This window comes from Zingiber officinale, chromosome 4A, assembly GCF_018446385.1.
Source record: "Zingiber officinale cultivar Zhangliang chromosome 4A, Zo_v1.1, whole genome shotgun sequence".
NCBI classification, from domain to species: domain Eukaryota; kingdom Viridiplantae; phylum Streptophyta; class Magnoliopsida; order Zingiberales; family Zingiberaceae; genus Zingiber; species Zingiber officinale.
In genome coordinates, this window is record NC_055992.1 from 7,180,323 (window position 1) to 7,205,147 (window position 24,825).

Consider the following 24,825-nt stretch of genomic DNA (forward strand, 5'->3'; position numbering starts at 1 on the left):
CAATAAATTCTTTGGGCTTAAAGTTATTTATGACCGACTACTTCGGAAAGAACACCTTTGACATTTATTTTAAACCCAAAATAAACTCCACTCCAATGATTAAAAAAGTCGCCTCTTTGATTTTCAGTCATTATCAGTTTGCTGGCATCAGAGACCTGAACGATCATGTTAGAAGAAGTAGGTTGCAGTTGGATGAACTCGTCAAGGTCAATTCTCATGATATATATATATATACGTTTCATGTTCATACGCATTAATTTAAGCTGATGAACTGCTGCCATTGATGCAAACCTTTGACGATAAGCCTTCATAAATCACTGAGACCAAGTCTTCCATGCATCTCTACAGATATATTTATAAGAAATTTGTCAATCTCATGGCCGACGTGAGAAAAATCAAAGCCAGAAGTAATGAGACTTGATTTACAGTAGTCAAAGGTTGGGCGTGCCTAATAAACTCAAAAGCTTTGAATTCTACAAGCTCTCCCATTTCACTAGTTGAGCCCATGCTCCAACAAGACATGTATCATTCAGAAAAGACACCCGTGAAATGACTTCTGTTGACCCAGCCTGTTTGGTAAGTTGGAATTTTGATCCTGGAGCAGCAATGAGGAGCTCAGAGTTAGAAACGGTGCAAGATTATTTCCGGTAATCTTTGCCGCCGCCACTATAGTGGTGGCCGGCTGAGGACTGCTGCTCTGACGAACCACTGGGCTTCTCATTCTTCTTCTCCTTTCATGATTCCGGAATTTCTGAAACACGTACATGAAACAAGCAATCAATTAGTTAATACAATCTGTTTTTAACAGTCTTTTCAATGAGTATATTTGCTTATGAATGGAAGAAAGACTTCCCAATCTGATAACCATTCTTTTCCCACACAAGCAGCGTGTGATAAATTTACACCCATTCTTTCAGAAAGAAATATCGTAGGTTCCCAAACCAACACGTCCATCTCATGGAAAACAGAGAAAAATGACTTCAATATATCTCGCAGAAAGAGGTAGCAAAGATCTCACTCTCAGATGTTAGCATCTTCAGCGACGGGTTCTCTAGCAATATTCACGTTAATTTAAATCAAACTCAGTGTCAATTCTTCTACGCAAACTGTTCTTGACCTCTTCTTGCCGGTCCTGGTTGAGGGTGGGTCGCGGTCATTAATTAATCTTGATCGTTATCTTTGTAGTGTGCGTGTTTGCTTAAAGAAAATAAGTTAAAACATCAAGAAGATCAACTTAATTCTTGGACAGATGGGATTCAATTAGTTAGCAATCCATATCAGTTTGTATTTCAAGGTGTGAAGTTCTTTGGGAATTCAAGTTGATGAACATAGAAGATCTCAACTTCTTTGCATATCAGTTTGTATTTCAAGGTGTGAAGTTCTTTATGGGAATTCAAGTTGATGAACATAGAAGATCTCAACTTCTTTGCAGCCCCTCCATGCATATTGAGAGGATTAGATGAAGATTAATGGTGATTTTAATAATGGTGGCAAAAGGTGAATACGTTCGTCTCCAGTTCCCCCGCCAACCGACCCCAGGGCCTAGCCTTTGGAATAATGACTAGCATATAAAGGAAACATTTACCTCAATTTTACCGAGATTCAAACTTCAGATCTCATGATGACAACACCTCATATGCTAACCACTAGACCATCCCAAGAGAATTGACTTTATTAACAATAATGCTATGTCATATGTACCGATTCTTGCATATCCGCTTAAGAGATGATCATCAAGGGGAAGCTACATGCATGAGTTTCCTTCCCTCCCAATACTTATTATTCTTCTTTCACTTTTTCATCGAGTTGGCCTTGCCTGCCTGGCAATCCTCTAGATCATTGTTCTAGGCGATCACTAGGCCAAGGTTGAGATCATCACACCCACTTCTTTGGATGTTGGACATCTGAAATTAACTATAATCCATATGTTGTTTAACAAATTTATATTTGTGGATTTAAATTTTCTCTAACATGGATGTATGGCAGGTCCTTACCTCAGTCAATATAAACTCCATGTGGTATATCTTTGATCCGATCAACATAGATTTGAGTCACTTGGAGTCTCCACTGCAGTTGGATTTAGTCGGATTTGGCCAAAATTACCTTGGATTAGGTCAGTTGTAGTTGGGGGAACTCGGGATTAATCATAGTAACTTTGTCGAGTCCAACAAAGTTTAGGCCGAGTCAGTAGAAGGTTTGGTCTAACAAATTAACAAGGTTAGGTTTCAAGTATGGTAAAGCAAAAGACGTGTCAATTGTCGGAAAGACATCAGATCAAAAGGCTTGTTGGTTATCTTGTCAGTAGTAATGAGCATTGGCGAGAAAGGTGCGTCGATTACAAACACATAATGTTATGTAGCCGTTCGGGATGATGACTCCAAATTAAAGGGAGGGGCACAATTATTCTAAAGAGAAAATACTTTATTGATCCAAAATTTCTTCTTGTTTTTATCTATATATGGTAGCAATTTTAGTAAGGCAGAGGTATGCGCAAATATACTTGACCCTATAATTCTCCTATTATTCTACATTTTCTTCTCCATTCTTCTCTCCAAATTTGACTTAGGTGTTAGAGGGGTCACACCAAGGTACACCTTGACCCCTTCTAATCTCTTGTTTGTCTCATTAGGATTCTGTCTATCTGACGTCAACCCACTAAACGTAAACCCGCTTTAAGTTGAACCATTAGAAGCTGACCCAATTGAAGCCACTCCTCCATATAGTGGCTGACACAACAAAAGTTAATAGAGAATGATCTGACATCTCGATCTCAGACCGGATCATTCTCCATGGCAAAAAAATTTATCACCGTAACAAAACAAATACTTATATTTTTAAGAATCAATTTCTAGATTTGTATAGTGACGACTAATGCAAAGTGTTAACTTTGAAGATGTCTCGTATTTGCCCTACATGGGATACGACCATGCCAAGAGGCACGGCTAGGCCGTGTCAGCTACTAAAGGCACGGGTACGGAATTGCCAGGAACCATAGTCGAGTCGTGTCAGTCGCTGAGGGCACAGGCACGACACAATCATGCTAAGAAGCATAGCTGAGTCATGTCAGCCATCGAAGGGATGGGCACGACCTTACCATCGAATACGACTTGGCCATGTCCGGATCTGAGGGGAAAAATACGGTCGGGCCACCAGACATGACCTAGCTGTGTCTGAATCTAGAGGAGAGGGTGCACCCATGGCATGGGCATGCCTGGGAAATAACCTGGTTGTGCCCTGTGCTGGAAGCGCTAAGAGTTTTGAGTTTTTAGGTTTACATGGTATTTTAGTCTAAAATACCATGTACTGCTTGGGTCGTATAAATATGATCATTGTAACTCTAAACATAATTCTAAGAGAGAGTTATTGGTTGTTTGTGGAGTAGGCATATCGCCGAACAACGATAAATCTTTTCTTAGTCTTTCTTCTTCTCTTCTCCCAATTACTTTTCGTCTTCTTCTTCGAATTTTTTCTTGATGGTTCTTCACTATTATTGTAGTATGATATCAACAATTGTTATCAAAGCAAGACATTATATATAGGATCTCTTCTACAAAGTTGGTTATTCTAAAGTTCGACAGAACTGAAAATTTTAGATTGGGGTAAAAGAGGGTTAAGGATAGGGGTGCAAACTGTTGGTGTAGTTTCGATCATACACAAATGAATCGAATCGAGCCAAAAATATGAAAACATTGATATTTGAATTCGAGCTCGAAAAATATATATGATATTCGAAACTTGAAAGTATACATAATTTTGGTTCAAGCTCGATTGTTCGAACCTTGATTCAGGCATATTAATGACTTAAATTTGAATTCAGTTCAAATTATTGAAACCTTACTTTTAATATATTTAAATTAAAATTATATATAAATAATTAAAATTCCATTTGAAAAAAAAATGTGGAACCGCCACATCAGCGGCCCCCCTAGAGCCGATCCCACGGATATGGAGGGAGGTAAATGCAGGTATACAGGTGGAAAGTGCATGACGGAGATGTTAACCCCAGGCAGTGACACCCCGGGGATCGACCCCTGGACCTTTCAGCCACAGAACCATGCACTCCCCATCTGTGCTACGCCCTGGGGACATTAAAATTCCATTTGAGTTTGGCTTGCAAGTGGCTTGTAAACAATTGAATAAAATATTATAGGTTCGAATTTGACTCGAAAAAAATATCGAACATGTTTGAGTTCAGCTTGAATTCAATAATTTTTAGTATGAATCAAATATTTTCCGAGTTTGCTAAAAAACTCACGAACTGACTCAATTTATTTGCACCCCTAGTTAAGGATTTACTAGTGCAACAAGACATGGTGAAGGCGCTATGTGAAAATAAACTGAAAGCGATGGAATGAACTATAATGGATGACGTGATGTATCATATTATGGATGGGTAATCACCAGTGGCAGTTTGACAGAAACTGGAAAGCCTTTACATGTTTAAGTCGTTGACAAGCAAGTTTTATTTTAAGCAAAATTTGTTTGGGCTTAAGATGACAAAGAACACATATATGAGCCAACATATCAACATTTTCAATCAAATCATAAATGATCTGAAACGGATTGATGTGAAGATCGAAGATGAAAACAAGGCGATGATGTTGCTAAATTCTCTAATGTCGTCTCTCACATATGAGAATTTAGTTATGACTCTTATGTAGGGCAAGGAAACTCTCAAGCTACGACAAGTCACAGGTGCTCTTTTGGAATTTCATCAGTAGAAAAAAGCTAATTATGAGATATTTAAAGGAGAAGGTCTCATGATGAGAGGTAACCAGGAAGGGTGTTGGGGAAAAACTTGATATGGGTCAGACAATGATAATAATGCTTGATCTAAATCGAGGAAGAAGAAGGTCACATGCTACCAGTGCAAAGTAAAGGCATTTTAAGAGAGATTATCCAGAGAAAAAGAAAGTCATTGTAGAGGTTAAAGATATTTCATCGAAGTCTACAAACATAGCAGAAGATGAAAATTCAGAGAGTGACAATGGTAATATACGTTTAATTTCATCTAGTTCAAAGCAATTGATAGATTCTTAGATCATTGATTCAACATTTTTTTTTATCACATGACGTCTAATAAGTATGGGTTCGACACCTATAAATTGGTGAATTATGAGTCTATTATGATGGATAACAATGTATCCTATAGAGTCATTAGAATAAGGAATGTCTGAATCAAGATATTTGATAGTGTGAGTAGAATATTAGGTGATGTTAGACATGTATCAAATATGAGGAAGAATCTGATTTCATTGGATATGCTGGATAGTAGCGGTTGTTAGGGATGACAATGGGGTGGGGCGGGCGCGGGTTTGCCATTCTCATCCCTGCTCCGTCCTCATCTTTTCGGGTTCGGGGATTCCCTGAACCCGAACCCACGGGGATCAAACCCCCATCCCCGCCCCATCCCCATATTTAATTATTATTTTATCATTATTATTAATGATAATGTTAATATCAATATTATTAATAATAATATTATTAATACTTTAAAAAAAACCTTATTATTATTTAATAATAATAATAATAATATTCGGGGTGGGTTCGGGGATGGGGATAGTATTCCCATACCCCCCCCATTCCCATTTCGGATTTTTCCCGCGGGGCCCCGAACCCACGGGAAAAATTGTCATCCCTAGCGGTTGTTACTACAAATCTACGAGTGGAGTAATGAAAGTCAATAAAGGTGCTCTGACGGTGATGAAAGGATAAACACTAGCAGAGAACATTTACAGGTTGATAGATACTATAGTTGTAGGTGAAGTTGTCACTCTGAAATTTCAATCAGATAAAACAGACTTGTGGCATATGCAGCTAGGTCATATGAGTGAGCGTGGGTGCTAGAGTTTTATAAAAGAAATTTATTGAAGAGTGTCAAGATATGCAAGCTCGAATTCTACAAGTATTGTGTTCTTGGAAACAAAGCAAAGTGTAGTTCAAGACAACCACACACAAGATGAAAAAAAGTCTAGACTATGTTCATACGAATATTTAGGGACCGATCAGTGTTGAATCATATAGAGGACAGGTGTACTTTGTGAGTTTCATCGACAATTATTCACAGAAAGTTTAGGTATGCTTCTTCCGTTGCAAGTCAGAAATTTTCTCAAAGTTCAAGATGCAAAAAATTGAAGTAGAGATCCAGACTTGAAAAAGATCAAATGTCTTAAATAGGATAATGGTATTGAGTATATGAGTTCAAAGTTTCAAGAATTTTACGAGCAGCATGGAATCAAGAGACACTTCATGGTTCGCAAGACATCACAACAAAATGGTGTAGCCAAAAGGAATGAACATGACAATAATCAAGAGAGAGGTTGAATGTTGGGCTTGTGAAGAACTTTTGGATAGAGACAGTAAACATGAGTGTTTCTTGATAAATCGATCACTGAGGGCAGCACTAGTTGGCAAAGTTTCAGAGAAGGTGTGGACAAGAAATCCGGTTGATTTCTCAAGTCTAAGAGTATTTGAGTGTCCAGCCTATATGTATGTTTCTAGTGAAGACAGATCAAAGCTGGATGTGAAGTCTATATAGTGTATTTTTCTGGATTATCAAAAAGGAGTAAAAAACTTCAAGCTTTGGGATCCAAGACTAACAAGGTGATGTTTAGTAGAGACATGGTATTTGATGAAAGAGTTATGTTACATCGTACACAAAGGGGAAGAGAAACAAATGCTAGAAAATAACAACAACAAGGATGTTATGCAGGTGGAGCTAGAGATCTATGTTTCTAATGGGGATAGCTCAAAGCACATGGAGTATCATACTGTAGTCAGAAATAGTACCAAACATACAATCAAACCACCTATGAGGTATGGTTTTAAGGACTTGGTTTCTTATGCATTCATCACTAGCAACGGAGATCTTGCCACTTTTCAAGAGGCAGTACAAAACTCAAAAAATGACAAGTGGATAGGTACTATGACTGAGGAGATAGGGTCTTTGCATACAAATTAAACATAGAATCTGGTGGAACTTCTTGAAGGAAAGAGGGATATAGGATGCAAGTGAGTGTACAAGAAGAAAAAATCCATCTAAAAAAGGAGTAAAAGTTCAAAGCTCGGTTAGTAGCAAAGAGTTTCTCACATAGGAAAGTGATTGGCTATAATAAGGTATTTTCTCCGATGGTTAGACATACATCTATCAGGCGCGGTGTTGGCTTTAGTAGTGCATCATGATTTACAATTGAATCAAATGGATGCAAAAATAATATTTCTTCATGGTGACTTGGAGGAGCAGATTTTTATGTTATAATCAGAAGGATTTAATCAGGTCGGGTAGGAGCATTTAGTCTATAAATTGAAGAAGTTATTTTATGGGCTAAAGTAATTTCTAAGATAGTGGTATAAACATTTTGACTTATACATGATTCAAAATGGGTATAAGAGATGTGAGTATGACTGTTACATTTATATGAGAAGCCTTAATGATGATTCACTTATCTTCTTAATACTTTATGTTAATGATATGCTGACTAGTGCGAAGAGTTTAAACTAAGGTCAACAAGTTAAAGAAGATCCTGAGTAAAGAATTTGAAATGAAGGACTTGCATGCGGCCAAGAAAATTCTTGAGATGGAGATACATAGAGATCAGGTCTCTAGAAGATTATGGCTATCTTAGTAGAGTTATATTGAGAAGATGTTACATATATTCAACATGGGAAATGCGAAGTCTGTATGTACACCTCTGCACATCATTTCAAATTATTTCTTGCACAGTACCCAAGGATGGATGAAAAGATCCAATACATGTTTAAGGTTCCCTATGGCACTGCAATTAGTTGTTTGATGTCTATCATGGTATGCACAAGACCTATTTTGGCACATGTTGTTAGTAAGCAAATTTCTTTCAAATCTTGATCGACAATATTGTGATGAGGTCAAGTAGGTTTTCAGATACTTGAGAAATAGGATAGATTATGTCATTATGTTCAGTAAACAACAAGGTGATTCTTTAGTTACAAGATATGTAGATGTAGACTATGCAGAGGATATAGATGGCAGACGATCTACTACAAGTTATGTGTTCACTGTAGCAGGAGGACCTATTTGTTGGAAGTTCATGATACAACCTATAGTTGTATTGTCCACTACTAAGTCAGAGTATAAGGCAGTAGCTGAAGCAACCAATGAAATGTTGCGGCTTACAGTGTTAGTCAAAGAACTAGGTGTTCAACAAGGTGGAGTCAAATGTATTCTGATAGCCAGAGTACTATCTATTTTGTGAATAATTAGTTGTATCTTGCGATGGCCAAGCATATTATTGTGAGATTTCATAAAATTAAAGAGCTAATTTCTTCCACAGAAATACTATTTGTGAAAGATCATACTTCTGAAAACATTGTAGATATGTTGACAAAGCCAATTACTGAAGAGACGTTCAAGTATTATTTGAACTTGATCCATTTCTCTAGTGGTAGAGGAGGCATCCCAAACTCAACGTTCTAGATAGATTTCTTCTCAGATGATCTTAGTTCTCTTAAGAGGTGGTTACTTGTCAAAATGAAGATTATTGAAGATGACTCATATTTAGCTACACGGGACACAACCATATCAGAAGGTACAATCAGATCATGTCAGCCGCTAAGGGCACGAGAACAACCATACCAAGAAGCACAACCGAGTCGTGTCAACCGTTGAGGGCATGGATGCGACCATGCCAGGAAGCAAGATTGAGTTGTGTGATCAATCGATGAGGGCATGGGTACAATTGTGCTACCCGCCACGGCTTGGCCGTGTCCAAGTATGAGCGGAAGAGTATGGTCGTGGCATCGGGCACGACCTAGCCGTGTCCGGGTCTAGAGGAGCGAGCAAGCCTTGGTACGGTCGCACGGGCATGCCCAAGGGCACGACCTAGTGGTGCCTTGTGCTGGAAACATCGAGAGTTGTGAATTTTGAGGTTTACATGATATTTTTTTTATCTGAAATATCATGTATTACTTGGTCAGTATAAATCAGATCATTGTAACTCTAAACCTAATTCTAATAGAGAGTTGTTGGTCGTTTACCGTGTAGGCACCTCGTCAAACCACAACAAACCTTTCTTCATCTCTCTTCTTCTCTTCTCCCGATTCCTCTTCGTTTTCTTCTTCAGTTTCTCCTTGATGGTTCTTTGATATTGTTGTAGTGAGATCTCAAGGGTGAACTCCATTTATACTTCATAATTATCCCTCATGTATCTTACTAATCAACAAACAGCATACAACAAAGATCTTCAAAATGCAATGGATTATTGAAAAGCATTCTGAAAATTAACCATCGAAGCACCACTAAAGCTATAAGTGAATTAGTAAAATTAAATAAAATCATTAACTCTGAATGCTTTACTTTCTTTCATCGAATAAACTTTGGATCGTATAATTACCTGCAAATGGCTCTTGATCTCATCGCTGGTGAGCTCTTCCACCTTCATCAGTTTCCGGATTTTCTTCGGCGTCGCAACTGCAATAACACAACTCAATAATCGCACAGTTCGCAGTTTCTAAAAAAGGAAAAAAAAAATTGAAAAACGCTTAAATATTTTTTTATATATTTACCATGGCATCCACCGAGCTTGTCAAGTGCATGCAAGAATCTCTCATGCAGTTCTTCCGACCAATATCGTTTCATTTTCCTCTTCCTATGAGGTTTATGGCCATTTCTATCCTCTCCAGCAGCTGAACCCTCTTCATCTTTCTCATCCAAATCCTGATCTCCAACTGGCTTTCCCAGAAGATTAATCACATTATTATTTTTATTATTCAGATCAGCACTGGCCATCAACTTCCTGTAGCTCTCGATCGCTGTTCATTTCGTATTTTGTATAAATTCAGTGACTAATTAGAGAATAAGTAAAAGGGGCAAACACTATCCATGGTTATAATTAAGATGAACAATGATAAAAATTGTTCTTTTTCTTTACTTTGGTTGAGGAGATGGAGGCTCAAAGGAAGCTCTCTTTGGAAGACCTCCACCTTCTGCCTTTCCTCCTCCAGAGCCCGGATCAGTTCCCGGAACCAGCAACTGAGTCCACCACTGCTCTCCATGCACATCGATCACCTGATCAGAAGAACTCGATCGATCTCAATTTAAACGATGAAATTAAAATAAAAACAAGGGACGGAGAGGAAAGAACAAAGTCGAGGCGTCGCATAATTAATTGCTTTTGTTTTCATTTTCAGGAGTGAAGTCAGCCATTGCGAAGAGATAAGATCGAGGATGACTTTTGGATTTTTCTTTTGATTTTTTTGTAGGGGATTTGGTCGTTTTGGAAGAGGGTGGATTTTCATTATTTTTTTTCTACATTTTTAAAAGAAAGAAATGAGTAAAAAATGCGTGGAGATTCAATGGATATGTTAATTTATTTGGGCAGCCAATTACTGTTTTGTTTTTTTGTTATCCATTGCATGCAGGGAGACAACTGGCGTTGTCCTTATTTATTATTTATTAAACTAACTCGAATTGAGATGGAGTAAAATAAAATGAGCTCATTTACAAAATCTAGTTGATAAATTGAATGTTAATTTAAATCTGAAAAAGATACTGATCCTATTCAATGAATGGAGCCATGATTAGGTACTCGATGAACGTAGCCACTAGGAAATGTGGGATTGCTAAACTGATTGTATCTAGCGATGTATCTGGTCCTTTTCTTTGGCTCTATGCGCAATGTTAAGTTCGAGGAAGCGTACGTAATTGGATAAAAATTAAAAGAGCTTTTTTTATTTATTAGAATTGTCAAATAACGTTTTTTTATTATCGAAACAACAACTCATTCTGTCTCAATACATTTTTATTTTCAAAAATATTTTATTTTTGAAACGGTTGTAGTAAGTACCGGAGTATAATTGCTACAGGATCAAAACTTCAACTTTGATTAATATTAATCAAAGACAGAGTTAGAAATTTCATATTGGAAAGACGAAAGATGTGTGTTTGTTTACGAGGATGATCGTGTCATTCACCTTCCATTTATATACCTCTACACTTCTTTCACTTAAAAATAAGGGGTGATCATCTCCGTCACCTATGGTTACCTCTTTGATATTAATAATACTATACTGTAGTAACTACAATCCATAGTTGTTATAATATGAGTACTTTATATTTGATTAACCTAATCAATATTATTTTATAGCAACTAATTACTATATGATAGACATTTTATTTTTATCAACATTGATCAGTATTATATTGCAGCAATCATAGCTACTCCATAGTTATGACAGTTACTCATCTTACGATCTCCTCCTCCTCCTCCTCCTCCTCCTCCTCCTCCTCAATCTCAGTGTGATGCAAGAAGATCATCGAGGAGCGGATCTATTTCCTTTTGAAGGGCTAAGGTGAGGTGGTGAGGGCATAAATGTTAGATAAAATTGGGAGGAGGATAAGAGGACAAGATAGACAAGTGGAACACAATAATTTTTCCACTTCAAAATTTATAAAACACGTTGCCTATTTATAAACTACTTACATAACTCATGAAAAATCACTAACTCCATAAGTCTACCCCCACTAACTCAATATTCTACCCCACTAACATAACTAATGAAGATACATTGAACATAGATATTTTTCTTTAACCACTACGTAACACTACTTCCCCTAATTGTCATCTCATCACCCCCACTAACTCCAATATTAATTTTGAGTCATTTTATCAACACTCCCCCTTGATTTAAAATTATAAACACCAAGACATGATCTAAAATAAATAAATTTGTCTCTTGGAAGTGACTTCGTCAAGCTATCTGTCACTTATTCATGTGTGTTGTAGTGCTCCGATGTAATTTCATTATTTGCAACTAAGTCTCGGATGAAATGTAGATAAATATCAATATGTTTAGTTCTCACATTGAACCGGATTTTTTGTCATTACAATTGTTGCCTTGCTATAACAAAATAATAGTTGCATCTTTTTATTGTTGGTGAAGATATGCAAGTGCTTGACATGCTGCTGAAGGTGCTGCTACATATTCTGCTTTTGAAGAGGATAAGGCTGCAGTAGCTTGCTTCTTTGAACTCCATGAAATTTACTCCTAATCCAAGATTAAAAATACTGGCTGAGGTGCTCTTTCGATCATCCACTGAACTTGCCCAATCACTATCAGTGAATCCAGAAAAATCAAATTTTGAAACGCTAGTGTACCAAATTCCATGATTCACGATTCTAGCAATATAGCGTAAAATCCTTTTAGCTACTCCAAGATGATGCTTGTAGGATTTTGCATAAATCGGGAAATTACACCAATAGGAAAAGTAAGATTTAGTCTAGTATGAATTAAATAAATTAAACCTCCAACCAAGTTTCTGAAATTTTTTCCATTAGCTTTCTTTGAACAATCTTCCAATTGCAACTTCTCATTTATATTTATGTGCATAGTAGTTAGATTGTAATTGAGTAAACTAAACCTTTTAAGAAGATAAGTTGCATATTTTCTTTGTAAAATAAAAATCCCATCAACTCTTTGCTTCACTTTATAACTAAGAAATTAATACAATATTCCCATATCTGACATCTCAAATCTCTTCATCATATTAGATTTAAAATCGTTCAATAGAGAATTAGAAAAGTTCATATATATTATATGATCGACATAAAGGCACACAATAAGATAATCTTCTCTACCTTGTTTCTTCACATAAAGAGTGCATTCGTTTTCGCTTATCGTGAAACCATTTTATCAAAAATAGCCATCAATCTTGCTATTTCATGCCCGTGGGTCTTGTTTTAAGCCATAAATTGTCTTTCTCAATTTGTATACTTTCGTCTCTTTACCTTCAATTATAAAACCTTCTAACTAATCTACATAACTTCTTCTTGCAAATCGTCATTCAGAAATACATCTTTAACATCACATTGATAAACAGGCCAATGCAATTATGCAACTAATGCTAGAATAATTCTTACAGTTTCAAATCTAGCAACCAGAGAAAAAGTTTCTGTGAAATCAATACCTTTCTTTGAAATTAATACCTTGTTGTTGCGAATATCCTTTTGCAACAAGTCCAAACTTGTGTTTCTGAATGATTCCATTGACATGATATTTTGTTTTAAACATCCACTTGAAATCAATCACATTCTTGCCTTCGGGTAGATCCACCATCTCCCATGTTTTATTTTTATAGATTGAAATTAACTCTTCTTTCATCGCATTCCTCCATTCCTCCTTTGTTACCGCTTCTTCAAAGGTTGTAAGATATGTAACAAAAAGACCAAATTGACTTGACTCATAGATTTCTCTCAAAGGTCTAACCATTACTGGAGGTGTTCATCAGAAGATTCTTGTAAAGAGGATGAACTGCTACTTCTTGAATTTGATGGTGAGTAAGCTGGTGATCCCAAAGGAGATGATTCAACACCTTCTGTTGTTGTAGTTCTATTCTTCACTAGGATATGAACTTGAGTCTCTTCACCTTATGTATTCCAATTCCACCTTGAATCTTCATCAAAATCTACATCTCTCTTTATAATTAATTTATCAGTAAGAGGATTATACAATCGATATGATTTTGATTAATTGCAATATCCAAAAAATATGTATTTTTCATGTTTCTTCTCAAATTTATGATTAAATTGAGAGTTAATCAAAACATATGCAATACAACAAAAAATTCTCAAGTGATTTACTTATGGTTTTCTACCTCGCCATGCTTCATATGACGTTTGATTCAAAATTATCCTTATTGAAGAAATATTTAGCAAGTAGACTGATGTCGTCACTACTTCAGCCTAAAAAAAAATTGGAAATTCTCTAATATTCAGTAAACGTCTAGCCATTCTACAACGGTTTGATTTTTTCATTTGACAGCGCCTGCTCTGGTGCATAAGAAGTTGTCAACTCCCTATGAATACCATGTTCTTCATAAAATTTATTAAATTCTTTAGATAAGAACTCACCTCCTCGATATGTTGGAAGGGTTTTTATTAAGGTACCCTTCTGATTTTCCACAAGCACCTTGAATTTTCTGAAATTTTCAAAAGTCTAATTTGTCTGCTAGAAAATATATCTAACTCATTCGACTAAAATCACCAGTAAATATTAAAAGATATTTACTTCCACCAAATGATGTAGTTCTCATAGGACCACATAAATCAATGTGAATAGCTCAAGGCATTCTGAAGCTCTCCATGATTGCCCACTTGGAAAAGACTTTCTTTTTTGCTTTCCTAAACACATCCTTCACATAAACTAAGAGAATTAATTTGAGGCAATCCAAAGACCATACCTTTCTAACTGAAAATTTGCATGCCTTTGATGTTGAGATCCTCATATTTCAAGTACCACATCTTGGAATCATCATCTTCACTAGCAATAAAAACTTAGTTTCCCACATTAGAAATCTTCAGCGGAAACATCTTATTTTATATCATTTGCATGCTACCAATAGACTATTCAGAATATTTGTCAGAAATAACACAAGATCCATTATCAAATAACATATAATAGCCACCCATCATCAATGCCCAACACTTAACAAACTATGTGTCAAACTAGGCACAAAATAGACATTGTAAAGCAATTTTACTTTGTCATCGCTAGTCTCCACGGTAATAGTATTTTTGCCTTCAACTTGTATATGCTTATTATCTCCAAGTCTTACTAGCATCTTCTATGATTCATCAAACTCTTTAAATAATGACTTATTACCAGTCATAAGATTTGAACATCCACTATCTAAAAATCAAATATCGTTTTGAATTTCGTTAGAATGAGAATGAACCATAAATAACTTACTTTCTTCATTTTTTTCACATAATTTGCTTGTGTGTCATTTCTACAATTTGCCTTTATATGCTCAAATCTTTTGCAACCATAACACTGAATGAAATTTTTATTCCATTTTTTATCTCCATTGAATTGTTTTTCTTGTCTATTAAAATGATTTCTTCCTCTACCACGTCCTCTACCACAAAAATCTCCTATTCCACAACCTTTGCTAGCGAATTCTTCTTTTTTTCTATCTCCCCCTTCACTTGAGAAGCTTGAAATGTCTTTTCTTCATTCTTCTCAGCATGCAAATCTATTTCGATCGCCTTGCCTCATGAGCTTACAAAGAACCCATTAGTTCATCAAAAGAGAAAATTGAAAGATCTTTAGTCTTCTTAATCGTGGTTACTATGTAATCATATTTAGGAATCAAACTTCGCAAAACTTTCGAAACAATAATTGCATCAACGATCTTTTCTCCATAAGATCTAATTTGATTGACAATATAAATTACTTTAAATAAAAAGTCTTGTAAAATTTTATTATCCTTCATAAGCAAGGTCTCAAACTCACTTCTGAGAGTTTGGAGTTTAATTGCTATCACTCTAGAGGAGCCTTAGAATTCTTTCTATAATATTTCTCATGCTTCTTTGAAAATGAGGCAGTTACAATTCTTGAGAAAATCATCTCATATACTGCTTGTTGAAGAATGAAAAGTGATTTTGAATCTTTCTTCAATTCTCCTTAAATTGACCTTCATCGACATCCTCATTGTCAAAACCTTTCTCTACTAAATCTCAAAAATCTTGAGATCTAAATAGAGTCTTCATTTTGCTATTCCAAAATTCGTAGCACTCGCCTTTGAAAATGGGAATGAGGAGTTGAGAATAAAAGAGATAAAAGAGAATTACCAGAATTGACTAGATCAAATCATCAAATCAAATCAAATTAGTTTTAGGATTATTCTAATAATTCTGTTATAATTATTAGAATAATTTTTAGAATTATTCTGTTATTTATTAATTGGTTAATTGACCGAGTACTTGTTTAAACCCTATATATTGTATTGTCTTGAGGGCAAATATCAACAAACAATAAGATTAATTATTACTCTCCTATTTTATCTTCTTTCTATTCTTCTTTTAACATGGTATCAGAGTCATGATCCTTCGTTCCTTCTCTTTCTCTTAATTCTCCCTCACAAATCCTCTTCCCTTCCTTTTTCTACTGCCGCCCAAGACAAAAGAGGAGTTTCTTTTTTTTTGAAACCGCAAAACAAGACGACAAAAGGACTTCTCCTTTTGTGCTACCGCCGCTGTCCACCGAACGCCGACCAAAACCTCGACGTCGACAACAAGTGGTTGCTCCAGCCAAGACTTCTATTTCCTCCAAGGGGAGTTTCTCCAGGCGAAAGACCCCCTTTCCGGCGATCCAGTCTCTCTATAAGATAAGTTATTTTACTTTAGATGTCAAATACTCAACACTATCAAGGAGGCCAAAAACAAAATTTAGTCCGATGTCAAATTTGTCGCATCATTGGCCATACTGGAAATCTATGCCCTAAAAGATTTGATTACTCTCGGGTAAAATGTCAAATTTGTCACATCATTGGTCATCCTAGAAATCTATGCCCTCAAAGATTTGCCTCAAATTTCATTGGTAGTTTTGCAGTTTTAAGACAATCGTCTATTTCACAAGCATATTCTAAAGCTCTCTCATCTGTGCTTACTTGCGGTAAAACCCCAGAGTTTTCATCTACTGATTGGTATATTGACACTGGAGCAACTCATCATGTCACATCGGATTATAATATCCTTACAGACATAATGTCATATTATGGCTCAGATACGGTTCAAGTAGGCGATGGCTCAGGTTTGCAAATTGCTAATCTTGGAAACACATATATTCATTTATCTAATCGAACTTTTCACATGCGCAATATCTTTCATGTTCCATCTATCATTAAAAATTTACTTTCTACCCGTCAGTTTTGTCTTGATAACAATGTCATTTTTGAGTTTCATCATAATCATTATCTAATAAAAGATAAAGGAACAAATGCTATTGTGTTTCATAGGAGAATCAAAAAAGGCCTCTACTATCTTCAAAGTTCTTCAATTAAAGCTTTTGTTGGTGAACGCACAAATAAACCAGCTTGGCATGCTCGACTTGTTCATCCTTCTCTTCATATTGTTCAGTCAATCATCAATAGGTATGGTTTACCTACTTCCATTACCTCCTCTTTATCTCATTCATGTAGGGTCTGCATGGAATCTAAAAGTCATAAGCTACCTTTCTATTCATCCGATTATGTTTCTAATTTCCCACTTGAATTAATTCATTCTGATGTTTGGGGCCCTGCACCTGTTTTATCTAACCAAGGTTTCCAATATTATGTTACCTTTATTGATCATTTTAGTAAATATACTTGGCTCTATCCTATGAAAAAAAAATTTGATTTATTGGATATATCCTGTAAATTTCAAAATCAAGTTGAATGATATTTTAATCATAAAATACTTTCTTTTCATTCTGATTGGGGAGGTGAATATCAAGCTCTCCATCGTCATCTTGTCTCTTGTGGAATTGTTCATCGAGTCTCTTGTCCTCACACTCTAGAACAAAATGGCTTTGCTGAGAGAAAACATAGAAATATAGTCGAAACTGCCTTAGCTCTTCTTCATCATGCATCAGTTCCACGTAAATTTTGGGATGAAGCTGTTACCACTGCTGTATATCTCATAAATCGACTCCCTACTCCATTGCTCAATCATAAATGTCCTTTTGAAACACTTTATAATCAAACTCCTAATTACACTTTCCTTCGAATTTTTGGTTGCGCATGTTATCTTATGGTTACGCCCCTACTCTAAATACAAACTTGACTCTCGTTCACTACAATGTGTTTTTCTTGGTTACAACAATTTGCACCATGGTTATCGTTGCCTACATATACCAACAGGTCGAATTTATATTTCACGATATGTTACTTTTGATGATACTCTATTCCCTTTTTCAGTATCTTCTTCGATCTCTCCTACAGATACAGGTGACACCTTCTTAATACCACCTAATATTGTCAGAAATGATGGCATCTTAGGTCCTGCTCCGCTCTCTAATAACTCCCCTATACCATCAGAATCACCTCAGGATGCTGCTCCAATCTTGAAAGCCTCGTCGGTCGAAGATAATATGCTCTCTAGTTCTGAATCCTCAGATAATGCAAGTCCGCCATCTACATCACCATGTTAGCCTACTTCCTCATCACCATTAACAAGTGATTCAGATGATAATGCTCCTCATCGTATGCTTCCCATTAGTGACATTTATGAACGTTGCCCACCAAATGCGACTCGATATCCTCTTCCACGGGCTCTAGTGGTTTCTTCAAAATCTATTGAACCAACTTGTTTTACGCAAGCAAACAAGGATCCAAATTGGCGTAGTGCGATGGCTACAGAATTTGATGCACTTCTTCGCAATGGAACATGGAGTCTAGTTCCACGCACTTCCTCAATGAATGTTGTGGGCTCTAAATGGGTATTCCATCTTAAGTATCGAGCTGATGACTCTCTTGAACGATACAAAGCTCGACTTGTAGCCAAAGGTTTTAGTCAGCAACCAGGTATTGAGTTCAATGACACTTTTAGTCCAGTCATCAAGATTACATCTGTCAGACTATTATTATCGATAGCCGTTAGTTCCAATTGACCTGTACGCCAATTGGACATCTCAAATACGTTTCTCCATGGTCATCTTGAGGAAACTGTATTTATGGAGCAACCACCTGGGTTCATTCATCCATAATTTCTATCTCATGTTTGTCAACTTAAGAAATCCTTATATGGTCTTCGACAAGCTCCTCGTGCATGGTTTCATCGACTATCCAATTGGTTACAATCTCAAGGATTTTCTGGATCAAAGACTGATTCGTCTCTATTTCACAAATATAATGATGGGTCTATGATATTTTTTCTTATTTATGTGGATGACATCCTGATAACCTGTAATGATCACAAGGGCATCATAACTTTATTAAGTCTTCTCAATCAAGAATTTCCTATCCGAGATTTGGGCATTGCTCGTTTTTTTTTCTTGGTATTGAGCTTATTCCACATGAGTATGGCTATCTTCTCTCTCAGAGCAAATATATTACTGGACTTCTTCAAAGAGCCAAAATGGATGGAGCACGTCCGGTCTCTACACCAATTGCTATAAACAACTCTCCATCTTCATCCTCTCTTGCTCTGTCTGATCCACAGATTTATCGAAGTAATGTCACTATCACATGCCCTGATATTACTTTTACAGTAAATCGTGCTTGTCAATTCATGAATGCTCCAACTGAACAAAATTGGGATAATGTAAAAAGAATGTTTCGCTATCTCAAAGGTACTATTCTACATGGTCTTCTTTTATATCGTCAATCGTCTCGAGATTTACATGCCTATAGTGATGCGGATTGGGCAAGTTCTCCTGAAGATAGACGCTCTACTAGTGGATATGCAATATTTCTTGGACGAAATCTTATCTCATGGAATTCGAAAAAGTAACCTACGGTATCTCATTCAAGTACTGAGGCAGAATATAAAGCTATAGCAAATACAACATCTGAAATTATTTGGCTTCAATCACTTTTCTCTGAACTTCATCTTGCAGCAAATATTCACCAAAAATTTGGTGCGACAATATTGGAGCAACATATCTCACAGCAAATCCAGTCTTTCATGCTCGTACAAAACATGTGGAAATTGATTTTCATTTTGTTCGTGAACGTGTGACAACTCAACAATTATCCGTCTCTTATATCTCTGCTGAGGATCAAATTGCTGATATCTTTACTAAGTCATTATCCAGACAACGTTTCAACAAGTTAACAAGCAAACTCAACGTCAAAGATCTCCCGTTAAGTTTGTCGGGGGGTAAAAGAGATAAAAGAGAATTACCAGAATTGACCGGATCAAATCATCAAATCAAATCAAATTAGTTTTAGGATTATTCTAATAATTATGTTATAATTATTAGAATAATTCTCAGAATAATTTTTAGAATTATTCTGTTATTTATTAATTGGTTAATTAATCGAGTACTTGTTTAAATCCTATATATTGTATTGTCTTGAGGGCAAGTATCAACAAACAATAAGATTAATTATTACTCTCCTATTTTATCTTCTTTCTATTCTTCTTTTAACAGAGAAACTCCGTTGATTATCATTGCAAACAAATTAAGACAAGTCAAACCTGACGCTCTGATACCACTATTAGATAAAAATCGGAGGATGATAAGAGGACAAGATAGATAAGTGGAACACAATAATTTTTCCACTTCATAATTCATAAAACATAGCCTATTTATAAGTTCTTTACATAACTCACGAAAAACCACTAATTCCATAATTCTACTTCACTAATTTAATTATTCTAACAAGAAGAGCACTACTTCCACTAATTACATTTCATCACCCCACTAAATCAAATATTAATTTTGAGTCAGAAATGGGGATCCAGCGACGAAGCGGGCGATGGACGTGGAGCGGTCGTCGCTGTGCAACTGTGTGGTGAACTTCCTGCTGCAGGAGAACTACTTGCTCACCGCGTTCGAGCTCCTTCACGAGCTGCTCGAGACCGACGACACGACTAGGCCATCCGCCTTTGTGACTGATCCTGTCTGAGATCGCGGACCCTTCTCTCTTCCCTCCGGATCAGATCTCTCGCTTCAATGCCCTCCGAGGTTTGATCCTCCTATCACCTCGGGATCGATTGTTTTTTAAATGTGTGCAATTGTGTGACAAACTCGTTGATTATTAGGGCTATTACTAGGGTGATATAGTAATTCTAATAATTAATTAGTCAGTTGTTTTGATCTTTCCAGCAAGAGATCTGAATGAAGTTTCCAGCATATGAAGAAAAAAATCTTTTGGGGTTCAAGCTTGCATGCCCGATTACGAGCTTTACAATGTCATTACTTTCTCTGATTTTTGGAATCCATTAGCTGGACCTCTTCATTCCTGTTTCAGTAGTTCGTTGGTTTAAATATTCTAGACCATCCTAAACATTCTTGGTCTAGGGAAGAATTTTAACTAGAAATAAGTTTAGTCTCACTTGACTCCCATAAAGATTTAGATGCATATTTCTACCCCTGAAAAGTTTACAGATCCTATAAAAATTCATTGGCTTAATTCAATCACAGTTTGAAATTGTTCCTACATTCAAGTTGTTGCTAAACTATTTGCCAAGAATTTCTCTTTGTTGTTACTTTGTACAAACAAAATTAGAGGTAGACAGAATCTCTTCACCTCTGCAATCAATATGATGGAAATTAGAATGAACAACTACTATCTCTTCACCTCTGCAATCAAAATGATGGAAATTGGAAAGAACAACAACTATCTTTCCCATATAATTCTCTAATCTGAATGGACTATCTTATACTGTTGACTGTTATGGGTGCTAAAGGGAATATATATCTCCCTATTACTAACTTGGCATATGATAAACAATTATTTGTGCGACTCTTTTACAACATTATGAGGTCAACAACCATTTAAACAATATTTGTTTTCCAATATCATCTCACCACACAAAACAGAATTAAGAAATTACTTTGATCATAGATTACATTCAAGCCAAATGTTGTACATGCTTGATTTTGTTTTATTGTTCAGAATACTGTGGGAAAAAAAAACAATATTACATCATTTAATAATCTTCAAATGTCACTTTAATTGAATTCTGGTTTTGGTGGCATTTGCAGGTCCATGATGCTTCCTTCCAACATGTTGATAACCATGCTAATTGAAGGTCTATTTTCTGACTTTATCTGTATGCACCATAACCCCACTATTATCATCTTTTTTGCAATTTCTTTAGTCTTAGGATTAGCATCAGTCTCAGGACTAACAAGACTGGCATCATAGTACTTATCAAAATTGTCATAAACCCAGTCTGGAAAATAAATTTCACTGCTGTGGTCTGCCATTGATTTGAAGTTCTTTCTCCCTCCAACCATTTCTAATATCATCATTCCGTAGCTATAAACATCCGACTTACTGGATATCACTCCAAAGCTTCTAGAGAAGAGTTCTGGAGCGATATACCCTGGAGTTCCCCTCATAGCCATAGTTGAGATAATACTATCCTTTCGTAGGCACATCTTGGCCAATCCAAAATCTGAAATTTTGGGATGAAAATCTTGGTCCAATAAGATATTATGGGGCTTTATATCAAAGTGAACGATGCGGGTGTTGCATCCTCTATGCAAGTACTCTAGACCTTGTGCTATGCCTTTCGCAATATTATATAACTTCTCCCAGCTTAGTTGGGTATTTTTCATATCTGATTTGTTGCTAAAGATGAACTTCTCCAGGGATCCATTCTGCATGAACTCGTAAACCAGAGCTCTCTTTGATCCCTTTAAGCAAAATCCAAGAAGACTAACAATGTTGACATGGGAGGTCTGACTGATGCTCGCTACCTCGTTGATGAACTCTTGTCCATCGCCTTTGGATTCACTCAGGAGTTTCACAGCAACCAAATGGCCATCTTCGAGTGAACCTTTGAATACAGAACCATAACCTCCTTTCCCAAGCATGTCACTGAAGGAATTTGTCATTCTTTTTATTTCTGAATATGTGTATCTCTTTGGAGTTGACTCATACTGAAGTACTATGGCTTCGATAGCTTGGTTTTCTTTCTCACCTTGCTTTCTAAATCGTAGAAGCCAAATTGAGAGAAAACTTGAAAGGGCAACCATTATACCTGCAGCTGCCATGCTCATCATGATTATTGAAAATGAAATAATGTGCATAATTTTATATAATTGTATACTGATTGATCTCTGTTAAATAATAATAATGAATATTATGTTTATATAATAAAGTTTTATAATATATTTTAGTATATTATTTCATATTTCAAAATTTAATGTTTAAATATTTTATGACCAGAAATTAAACTTAAAACTATGTTATGATATGGTAAATTATATATATATATATTTTTTTAAAAAATCTATTTAGAAAATTAAATATTACTTATATAGAATATAATTGATACCAATAAAGAAATAAAGAATATTAAATCATTAAATAGGAAAATAAAGCAGTGCCAATGTATTCAAACTGTTTGAATATTAATAACAATCAATCAAAAGATATTTATATTTAAAAATATTATCATTATATTATTCAAACACTATACATTGTAAAATTATTCTGTAAAACAATTTTTATGTTTTGATTACCAAATACTAAATGACAACTTAAAGCATATTTTGTAAATCATCTTTTGACTTGTAATTAAGTTCTAAATTATGTTAACAAAGTGCATTTTAGTATAAAGTATTATTTTTTTCAAATGTAAATTTAATCCTAAACTTAATCGAAGATGGTGAAAACAAGTGTTAGAAATTACCTACAACAACTCCAATTATCAATACTTTATTAGGCTTCCTCCCACCACCTGCGCCATATACAAATAATTTCCTTTATAAACCAACAATTTATCACAAGAAAATGCAGTCTTTGACCCATTAACTTTTATTTATTCCTTAATTGAATCATTGTTTAATTTTTTATATCTTGTGTGCACACATCATTATAATCTAATGTTAACATTACATATATATGTTATAGGAGATGGATGTTCTCTAAGATTCAGTTCTTGTTTAATCTTCCACATCAGGGTTTAAATTCTCTCTTATATTATAAATTTTAATTTGATTCTTCACACATGCATTGAATTAAAATGAGAATGACATGCATTGAATTATATATACTAAAACCTCAAGAATGTTAAGATTCAATTTGGTAGTAGTACGTGCAATTGAAAGCAGAAATGAAAAAACATAAGATTAGGGAAAGTGTGTACCTTGGTAGTCAATTTTCCCGTCAAATCGAAAACAGGCGGGAGCGAGGTCATAGTTCGTTTTATTATACCCACAAAGGCCACCTGAGCTCTGGCAGTTAGCACAATTTCCGTTGGTGTCGTATGACCAATTTAGTTGGAATCCCAGCCGCAATACTGATGCATAATCTCTTCCAAGCTGACCCGGATCTGCTAGATTTGATCGCAGGACCGGCAAAACGAGTATTTCATCGCAGTTCTCAGGAACGTATTCCATATTTTCTCCAAAAACATAATTTTTGCCGGGATTAGCGCAAGAAATAGAGTTGTTTTGTGATTCGCCGTCGTCGCAGTTGAAGAAGAAGGTGATATTGACGTCGTTGTTAGTGTAGGACAAAGATACGTTGGAAGACAAGGTGACGTTATGCAAGCCTCTGGGACAATGATCTGATCCGCGGTTGAAGATTTCGGCATCTGCAAGGGAGATTACTCTGGTTTTGTAGTCGATGCCTAAGACAGTGTAGTCGTAGTCCCCGAGTCGGAGGATTGGGAGGGAGTCAGGCTCGCAGGTCACGTTGAAGCCTCGGTAGCCGCAGTAGGGATTGTTGTTCTGGAGAAAATCAGATGATTTCCAGAAGGGGTAGGAGATGTTGACCCCGCCGCAGTTCGCCGGCGTGGAGTTTGGGCAGGTGTACTCGCTGCGAGAGGGGACAGAGAAGAGCACGAGGAGGAAGAGCAAGAAAAGAGGAAAAGATACGGCTTCGCCCAACATTTTGGGAATACTTTGCCGAGGAAGGAATTGCTGATCACCAGTTGTCGCAAAAGGTTCATGATTTGCACAGGAAATTACCCAGGCGTGTCATTCGGGACGGACGACGACTTGTGAAGTTGCCTAGTTGGACTTAGACTCGCGAGTGATGACAACAACAAGGTGGGGTCGGGAGGCTTGGAAATATCTTGGAAACGACATGTGTATTGACTTTGACTAATCCAAAGAGTCTGCCACAATAATAATTTAAGGGTAAATTTACATGCACTCCCCATTGATAAACACAACTTTACATGCAGTCCTCATCCATGAAAAATTTTCTTTTCACTCCCCAGTCAAACATATTTACCTAATTGCCCATGATATTTTTAGGTTCAAAAAGTCCAAAAATCAGTATAAATGCTCTTAAATTCAGTATATTAAATTAGAATCTAGTATATTTTCTATTAAATTGAGTACGATTCTTTTTTCACCTCAAAATATACTCGATTTTAGTTTAATGTGCTGAATTTAATA

The 24,825-nt window shown here is 36.0% G+C and overlaps 2 protein-coding genes across 4 annotated transcripts; both read right to left on the reverse strand.

Annotated features, from left to right (window-relative positions):
• Positions 1-330: 330 nt before the first annotated feature.
• Positions 331-10,203, reverse strand: LOC121969437 (transcription factor HHO1-like). The gene is made up of 5 exons (XM_042519543.1): positions 10,119-10,203; positions 9,906-10,042; positions 9,541-9,786; positions 9,369-9,445; positions 331-751 (listed from the first exon to the last, which is right to left on the reverse strand). Exons 2-5 carry the CDS (start codon positions 10,033-10,035, stop codon positions 530-532), a joined length of 675 nt encoding a protein of 224 aa, XP_042375477.1. The 5' UTR covers positions 10,036-10,042; positions 10,119-10,203; the 3' UTR covers positions 331-529.
• Positions 10,204-21,287: 11,084 nt separating this feature from the next.
• Positions 21,288-24,397, reverse strand: LOC121969439 (LEAF RUST 10 DISEASE-RESISTANCE LOCUS RECEPTOR-LIKE PROTEIN KINASE-like 2.1). 3 transcript variants are annotated; one of them, XM_042519546.1, is made up of 3 exons: positions 23,565-24,397; positions 23,109-23,156; positions 21,288-22,454 (listed from the first exon to the last, which is right to left on the reverse strand). In XM_042519546.1, the coding sequence occupies exons 1-3, from the start codon at positions 24,310-24,312 to the stop codon at positions 21,418-21,420; spliced, it is 1,833 nt and encodes a 610-aa protein (XP_042375480.1). In that variant the 5' UTR covers positions 24,313-24,397; the 3' UTR covers positions 21,288-21,417. The 3 variants fall into 3 exon arrangements, with proteins under 3 accessions (XP_042375480.1, XP_042375479.1, XP_042375481.1); XM_042519545.1 differs by having other exon boundaries at positions 21,288-22,460; XM_042519547.1 differs by lacking the exon at positions 23,109-23,156 and having other exon boundaries at positions 21,288-22,460.
• Between the last annotated feature and the right edge of the window lie 428 nt (positions 24,398-24,825).

Coding starts and splice junctions, on each gene's coding strand:
- LOC121969437 (XM_042519543.1), bottom strand. CDS start 10,035: ATGTGCATGGAGAGCAGTGGTGGACTCAGTTGCTGGTTCCGGGAACTG. Junction 9,787..9,905: donor CCTCCATCTCCTCAACCAAA/GTAAAGAAAAAG, acceptor CGAAATGAACAG/CGATCGAGAGCTACAGGAAG. Junction 9,446..9,540: donor CAAGCTCGGTGGATGCCATG/GTAAATATATAA, acceptor GTGTTATTGCAG/TTGCGACGCCGAAGAAAATC.
- LOC121969439 (XM_042519545.1), bottom strand. CDS start 24,312: ATGTTGGGCGAAGCCGTATCTTTTCCTCTTTTCTTGCTCTTCCTCCTC. Junction 23,157..23,564: donor CGGGAAAATTGACTACCAAG/GTACACACTTTC, acceptor TATATGGCGCAG/GTGGTGGGAGGAAGCCTAAT. Junction 22,461..23,108: donor GATAATTGGAGTTGTTGTAG/GTAATTTCTAAC, acceptor TGAGCATGGCAG/CTGCAGGTATAATGGTTGCC.